Source organism: Dreissena polymorpha, chromosome 5 (genome assembly GCF_020536995.1).
Source record: "Dreissena polymorpha isolate Duluth1 chromosome 5, UMN_Dpol_1.0, whole genome shotgun sequence".
Taxonomy (NCBI): Eukaryota; Metazoa; Mollusca; class Bivalvia; order Myida; family Dreissenidae; genus Dreissena; species Dreissena polymorpha.
The window spans coordinates 106581264-106589891 of record NC_068359.1 but is presented as its reverse complement, the minus strand read 5'-3'; the positions used below and the strand labels follow the sequence as shown (position 1 = coordinate 106589891).

Below are 8628 nucleotides of genomic sequence, written 5' to 3'. Positions count from 1 at the left end.
CTACGGTGTGCGCAGCATCAATATTTTACTCATCACGATTTGTGTTGCCTCTTTAAAGGTTATACCACCCAATTAAATGGAAAAAGGGAGCACTTTATTAACGCTGGTCCGAGCTTTTCATTGAGCAAAAAGTATAGTGTAATGGTCAATTCACACTTCATTGTTATGGTCTATTCAATCTTTGAGGTCGAACTCAAATGTTAACTGTTTCTCTTATCTATAATTGTGGTTTGCATCTTTTTCAAAATTTTGAAAACATGCCGTTATACACAAGCGGTGCAAGTTGGTCAACCTCAGGAGGCATAAGGTCGTTGTGGTTGATTGCATATGGTGTCCGCCTAGGGACCGAGAGGTCACGTGTTCGATCCCATTGTGGGGGCGTTCTTAAGATCTCCCACAAAGACAACTGGTTCTAGGCACAGGACACGGACTCGAGAGCGTTTCAATAAGCCTGTTGCTTCCGATATAACATCATAAGGAAAATAAACCGTGTATGTTGTACAAGGTGTGCTTTGCTGGTCATTGTTGTTATCACGTAAAAAGGCATCACCTCAGGTATTCCAAACTGACCAGATCTACTTTCGAGGCTATTAATGAGTGTATGTTCAAATATACCTGGAGCAGGTTCGAGATATTGAACATGGGGTTTTGGAAAAAAAATCACAAAAATTCTTCGAAAATGTTTCGCAACTTTCATTTGCTTTAGAGTTTAAAACTCAAATGTACACGAACACGTAACATAATACAGTATAAATTTTACATCTAGCAAGGTCAGATACGCGTATAGAGGCGTATCCAGTCCACGTAGTCAGATACTCGTGTGAAGACTGCCGGGAACCGCTCCGGGCTGTCCCGGCTCGTGAAGCTTGCGATTCCGACCTGCACGGTCTCCCCCGTAAACGTGCGGCACATGAGCGGCCCGCCGGAGTCACCCTAAAACAGGGGACGTCTTACCGTCAGTTATACTATCACTTCAATATATGATAGCTTACTATGGCAGAAATATCTTATTACAACGGAATTTCTTATGATTGAAAAAATAAGGTATGTCTTTTATGTAATTGTACCGATCTGTGAGCAAGTCCCTTTAAGTGTTTGAATTGGATAACAAAGCACTGTGTGAGCGGTGTGTGAGCGGTGTTTGAGCGGTGTGTGTGCGGTGTGTGAGCGGTGTGTGAGCGGTGTGTGAGCGGTGTATGAGCGGTGTGTGAGCGGTGTGTGAGCGGTGCTTACCGGACATATCCCTTTTGCGGATGTGTCTGACTTGAAGCCTGCACACAGGCGGCCGTACATGGAGCGGGTCCGGTAAAAGGACTCGCACATCCGGTCCTCGAGGATGGGCAGCTCAATGGACTGGGCGTACCGGGAAATACCACCACCTGCAAACATAATCTTAGTAGTCACGGAAATAACAGGTTTTCAAAGGCGTACCCGTAGAAACAATAGCATTTTTAAAACCTCGCAAGAACATTTCGCTCGTAATAATTATCAATATCTGCAATGCACTTTACAACCTAATCCAATTAACACAATACCCCATTTAGTATAAATATAAAGGCACGATTAGTTTTAATAACACTGAAACAGTACACCAGTTAGCAAACAGTAATAATAGTACATGTTTACCTGCTGAAGTGCATCCCCATCCCATGATTTGACATCGGTCACCAAGGGCCGGAAATGATGAATCACGTGGTGCCGGGAGTTGCACGGGTGCCACCTGGGGTCCATCTGGCCCCGGGTTGACAGTGGACGCTAGGCGAACCAGAGCGATATCTTGATACCAGTGGTCTACAAAGGCGTAGTACATACTGTGTTATAACATGGGCTATGGGTAAAGGAACGCTGGTTTTTGTGTGTTATGTTCTGATAAAAAAACTATATGTTACAATGTATATTAAACACTACATCAATAGACCACTCACCTGCTGTCAAGCAAAGGACCTGATAAGCCCGCGATCAACCAATACGATATTGATATTCTACACATCCCTAAGCAGCGCCTTACTTCAACCATTTTTTCTGACCATCACGAGTGTCTTAGTTTCCAAATGAACGTTTAATTGAAAATTATTACCAACAGTCTTATTTCAATGAAAACGTTTATGTGTGTGAACTCTTTTATGTTTAAGAAAATAACGACGTTCTGTTAATATGCATTATGCATTTTACGGAAGTGTTTCAATCCCCTCTGAAATGTTAAGGACAGTCGGCTGACATAATATTATGCCCTCCAGGTATACATGTCACATTTTGTTTTAATAACGATTCTGCATTAACTAAATACTTGTAAATGTTAAACTATATGTTGTGGTGTTGCTTTATTGTTAAACCATTTTCCTAATATACAATTTATTTAAACTTATTAATAATGAATTTCTGACTCTAACGGATTAAACGTGTATTTATTTGTATAACTCTTATTGTTAACGTTGATTAGCAGCATATGCCATTTAGTCTATGTGGTGACTCTAAAGGCTAAATAAGGTCAGTAAATCTAATCAGTATTGTGTCACACTTGATTACAACTAAAATCAATCATACCTTATCCCCGTGCACTACATTAAAAATGTTCATTCCATCACGTGCGTCGAATTATATAAATATGTCATTCAATACGTTTCTCAAAAAATAACATAATTGCCTTTTTTATATGTGCTATGTGTAATAATTTTTTACAATTGCCATTGCGAGTTAATTAATACACGTATCTCGATATAACCCACAGGATGCTATTCGACAACATATAAATACCACCTTCGTATATCTGTCATCATGTATCTCGATATAACCCAAAGGATGCTATTCGACAACATAGATATACCACCTCGTATATCTGTCATCATGTGTTCTGATGCATTCGACAACATAGATATACCACCTCGTATATCTGCCATCATGTGTTCTGATGCTCAATCGGTATTGTCGGCTCAGGAACTAATTAAAAGTACAGTAAAAGGGAAATATACTATCTGAGACGACAACGACTATTTAAGAGGGAAATCTGTAGAAAAGGTTTAACGATTGTATTTAAAGGGACATGTTATCAGATTGAAGTTATGAAAATAATCCGAACGTGTTACACAAATCACCCCTCCCAAAAAAAGTGTATAATCAAAGAAGATAAAACCTTTCGTGAATAAAAATATACGACTAGATCTATTACCCGTTTGATTTATTTACAATTTGTTTAAGGAAAAGATAACGGTGGTAAAGATTGTTCGTAAGCATTATTGCACTTATTCAAGTAAGATATTTTCAGCCTTAATATATGTGAGAAAGTGATCTTTAAAACTGATGTTGCATGTGGCTTTAGGTTACGTTGGTTGTGGATAATTTATGCACAGTACTGCACAATTTATAAGGAAATATGAATCAACGAAAGTCCGAAAATTATGTTCTATGGGTCTTTTTTCAATTAATTTACACGTGTGAATATTTCGAATACTAATGTTCGTGTTATCAACTTATTAACAACATTGTGATATATGTATAGCTGTTATATCATTTCAGTGATGGTAAAAGCGGGACTTAAAGGGGCCTTTTCACAGAGTTTTGCATATTTTGAAGTTTGTCATTAAATGCTTTATATTGATAATTTTAAACATTGAAAATAAAAAGCTCCAGTAAAAAAAATCGAGAATAAAATTTAAAAAAAATAAAAAAAGAAACCCCCAACTGGACTCGAACCACTGACCCCGCCCGGGAGTCCTGGAGTAAAAGTATGTACCAATTAGACCACTCGGCCACCCGCGCTCACGCAATGTTGAAAGTATTTTATACCATATAATCCTCGTAGTTTCACAAAATATAACGACAACAATAGAACTCTCCAAATTATTCAATCGGTTCGCGTTGCAACGCTTTATAATTTTCAGGTTTTTAAATCGTCAAAGATGAATATAATGAATAGTTTCGAGCATGGTAAATGTTCAGTATTACGTTTTCCTCACAAATATCATAATTAAAACGAAAATTTGCGAATCTGAAACAACTTTTATTAATTTTGTCAATTTACCAAAACGTGAAAGGGCCCCTTTAAATTGATATGTAACATGTATGCAAATTTTAATAAATCAAATCTCAGATTTTTTGCAGTTCTAAAAACCCTCATCGTAAGCTTAAATGCTAGAAATAAATGTCCGAAATCAAATGTGTTATTAAAATGAGTTTTTTCTGCTACCTTTTGACTGACGTTTCTAATCTCTTGGTAACGTGATAGTGGGCGAAGCGATCAGTGATTTGGCGAGTGGTCAATTAAAACTATAATTTAAACTAAGATTTTAAAAAGTTATGGGTTGAACGGTCTGTAAAGCACGGAGACAACTTTAAAACACAAATACACCGAATGGACTGACTAAGCTTATTGTTTGTTGTCCAGTGTATGACTAGCCATGCTGTTGAGTGTATGACTAGCCATGTTGTTCAGTGTATGACTAGCCATGTTTTTCAGTGTATGACTAGCCATGTTGTTCAGTGTATGACTAGCCATGTTGTTCAGTGTATGACTAGCCATGTTGTTCAGTGTATGACTAGCCATGTTGTTCAGTGTATGACTAGCCAGGAAGTTCAGTGTATGACTAGCCATGCAATCCGAATGACACGGAAAAGGTGGAGCGCCTAACTCGAGCATCACTACCTACACGGGGAACGTATAAGCTGAAAGACCACTAGAGTCGTAGTATTTAAAAAATACGTCAGTCAGTAATACGTTAATACTTCAATGATGATTATTTGCAAATGCTTTCCACTGAATAAACGACACTTGAGCATGTATCGAACATACTACACTAGTTCATGTTAAGATCTGAATGACGTCAACTGATGTCTACTGACTAGAAGAGCACGAGAGAGAGGATGCTACTCGTACCGTTTCCTGTGTATCCCGGATGCAGTATTATGCGGCTGACGCCCATCTCCCATAGCAACCAGTCACTCCGACCCAATGTCCTGCCCAGGAAGTCCATGAACCGGTCAGCCAACACCACCTGCCGGCAAGGAACGAGGCGGAATAAATTTGACATACACATGTGAGCACTGATGTGATCTTACAAGGGTCTTCGTTGGGAAATAAGTGTGCACACTTATCGAGCGGCATAATAATCCAGTAATGGGAGCAAAATTGTAGCACAAGCCCAGCCTGCGCAATCGGACAGTCTGGTCGCACAAGGCTATGTGGTATCTAATGGATCTCCTGACAAGAGTGCGATATGCGCAGGCTGGGCTTTAGCAAAGTTGACCGAATATTGCATGAGATACATTTTGGCATGACGCGGGTCTTTAACAAATCTAATTGTGTCTTGTAAATGGAACATCTAAGCACAATACTTTTCGATAGGAAATTAAATACACTGTAACTGTTATTTAAAGCAAACTGGCAAATTTCGACAGCCTATTCAAGCCTTCAGAAACGATTTGCAGGGTACGGAAAACACTTGTGGTTAGATAATTAAGCGACCTCCCTGTTATGACACTATACTATTTCAATAGTTTTTTCTTATCGTGAAAGCAATACTGTGTTATCAACATTTATCGATAGTCGATTATGTCGTCACCTTACGATTTTGTAACCGAGTGCTGATCAACTGTGGATAAGCAGATGATTTATTGCATACAGATGGATTTTAAAGCGTAATTGTAACGGGGCAAAATGTGTGCCTATGTGTCGTATGAACATGCAGAGAGTACTCCGGAATTCCTCACACTGAACAGTGTAAAATCCTGTACGCTGTACACCGACGCAGTGATGTGGCAAAAGTTCTGGGGGATTTTTTCAAATCAGTCAAGGAAATATTTGAATGTATTCATTCGGATCTGCCGGCGTTATGTATAGGTCGTTAAAGGTGAAAAGCTGCATTAAACAGCTACGTCAAAACAAATCTTGCAAGATTCATGCACAGTTTACATTAATTAAATAAAGAGTCATGTTCACACTTCGAAATCATGATTATTAAAAAAAATCTCATTGATTGTCAACAAATGAATAAAGTCACTATATATTTTTTAATTGATAGCAGCAAAAATAAATAGATTAAAACTAAAAAAAAAATGTTTAAAAAGGCGTTTCCTTTATGGATAATCTTCAGTCGAAATCGGGGAGTTAATTATTTTAATTTGAAGTGTATTGCTTACATATGTTCAAATATACATGTAATATTAAATCCCACTTTTGCTTCAGAAGGGTGGGTAAAAATGTCTGTGTTGTCTATTATAATTACATGAAACTATTAAGGATATAATTGTTTTGTAAGAAAATACAAATAAAATGTTAAATGCATTCATTTGAATAACTTTTTTAGATGAACCTAGGCGATAGAGGGGAATCAATTGCAGACAGTCAATCGCTCGTTAACATGCAGTGATCTCCCCTGTGTTGCATGTTTGAAAAAGAAAAGAAAAAAGTTCATCTCCACACACAACGAGATTGTGACCTGGGATGGAGGCTCTAAGGGACTCTTATCGTACCTTGTTGTCGTTGGCGGCCATGAGGACCTCCCATGAGTCCACGTCACGTGCATCCACCCTGCCAAGGAACGACAACGATATTGTGAGGTTAATTATGTGTATACTTGATGTATAATATTTTTGTACACATCAAACAGTTTATTATTTCTAAGTTTCGGAAAGTCCAATATTGCTCGTTACTTCGGTGTTTACTTTGATTTGCTGCGCAAATTTGGAAACAAATTTGTACTATTGTTAAGAAAAAGATACATTACACAGTTGCTGGATATTATCGAAGATTACACAACAGCATATTGTTTTGCCATATTTAAAAAATTGCGTGTGCGGCTACCTACCCGCCGTCAAAGCATACGCGGCCACCTTCCCGCCGTCAAGGCAGTGTGCGGCTACCTACCCGTCGTCAATGCAGTGTGCGGCTACCTACCCGCCGTCAAAACAGTGCGCGGCTACCTACCCGCCGTCAAGGCAGTGTGCGGCTACCTACCCGTCGTCAAAGCAGTGTGCGGCTCCTACCCACCGTCAAAGCAGTGCGCGGCTACCTACCCGCCGTCAAAGCAGTGTGCGGCAACCTACCCGCCGTCAAAGCAGTGCGCGGCTACCTACCCGCCGTCAAAGCAGTGCGCGGCTTTCTACCCGCCGCCAAAGCAGTGCGCGGCTACCTTCTCGCCGTCAAAGCAGTGCGCGGCTACCTATGTGCCGTCAAAGCAGTGCGCAGCTACCTACCCGCCGTCAAAGCAGTGTGCTGCTACCTACCCGCCGTCAAAGCAGTGCGCGGCTACCTACCCGCCGTCAAAGCAATGCGCAGCTACCTACCCGCCGTCAAAGCAGTGTGCGGCAACCTACCCGCGGTCAAAGCAGTGCGCGGCTACCTACCCGCCGTCAAAGCAGTGTACGGCTACATACCCGCCGTCAAAGCAGTGTGTGGCAACCTACCCGCCGCCAAAGCAGTGCGCGGCTACCTTCCCGCCGTCAAAGCAATGCGCGGCTACCTATGCGCCGTCAAAGCAGTGCGCAGCTACCTACCCGCCGTCAAAGCAGTGTGCCGCTACCTACCCGCCGTCAGAGCAGTGCGCGGCTACCTACCCACCGTCAAAGCAGTGCGCGGCTACCTACCCGCCGTCAAAGCAGTGCGCGGCTACCTACCCGTCGTCAAAGCAGTGTGCGGCTACCTACCCGCCTTCAATGCAGTGCGCGGCTACCTAACCGCCGTCAAGGCAGTGCGCGGCTTCCTACCCGCCGTCAAAGCAGTGCGCGGCTACCTACCCGCCGTCAAAGCAGTGCGCGGCTACCTTCCCGCAGTGCGCGGCTACCTATGCGCCGTCAAAGCAGTGCACGGACTACCTACCCGCCGTCAAAGCAGTGCGCGGCCGTCAGGATCCACTGGCTGTTGAGCAGCGAGCCACCGCAGTACACGTGCCGGTGATGGAGCGGCAGGAAGCCGAACAGTCGCTGCGTGACTATCTTCCCGTGGAGCCACACCAGCCACGGTGACTGGTCCCTGCTCAGGGTCTCACCGCCAATAACGCGCTTCACACGTGACAGCGTGACATCATCCCCTAAGGCAAAGAAATGTTTAAATTTATTTCCTGGTCAGTTGTTGTTTGAATAAATTAAAGGTGGCATACTAATTTGAAAAAGATTTACTAGTATATCGCGTTCAAACGTAAATGTGTAGATTTAAATCTTAGCGTTGATTTTTAGAGGAGAAAATGTATCTATTTAATTTTTACATGTTAATATTCATATGTATCTAACATGCATGTTCGTTATTCATCTTTCTGCATAACCCATTATATAGTACGTAATAGGCTTATTTACATACAGGTGGCATTCGCATGTGTTTCTTATAAACCAAACAAAACATTGTTTTCAAAAAAGGCCTCTTACCTTGGCCCACAGACGCAAGGACGATGAAAGTCCCAATCAATATCGGCAGCTTACACTCCATGTGCTGAAACCTCAGTACTCCCCAGCCTACAATCCATGAATTACAAGCACTATGATGGATGTAAACAATGCGCCGTATTCCTTTTGTACGGGTATGAAGTCCGAATCTGTTTCATTACAGATGGACGGTGGTGTTTGTGAGCTATGTCTTGACGTTATCAGAACGATGTTATCGCTAGCGACATCAGACGCTCGTGTTGACAGTCCGTATGATCA

The 8628-nt window shown here is 41.6% G+C and overlaps 1 protein-coding gene across 1 annotated transcript; it reads right to left on the bottom strand.

Annotated features, from left to right (window-relative positions):
• Positions 1-678: 678 nt before the first annotated feature.
• Positions 679-8566, bottom strand: LOC127832194 (serine protease 1-like). The gene is made up of 7 exons (XM_052357496.1): positions 8353-8566; positions 7811-8021; positions 6466-6523; positions 4871-4988; positions 1627-1791; positions 1234-1379; positions 679-933 (listed from the first exon to the last, which is right to left on the bottom strand). Exons 1-7 carry the CDS (start codon positions 8411-8413, stop codon positions 772-774), a joined length of 921 nt encoding a protein of 306 aa, XP_052213456.1. The 5' UTR covers positions 8414-8566; the 3' UTR covers positions 679-771.
• Positions 8567-8628: the final 62 nt, after the last annotated feature.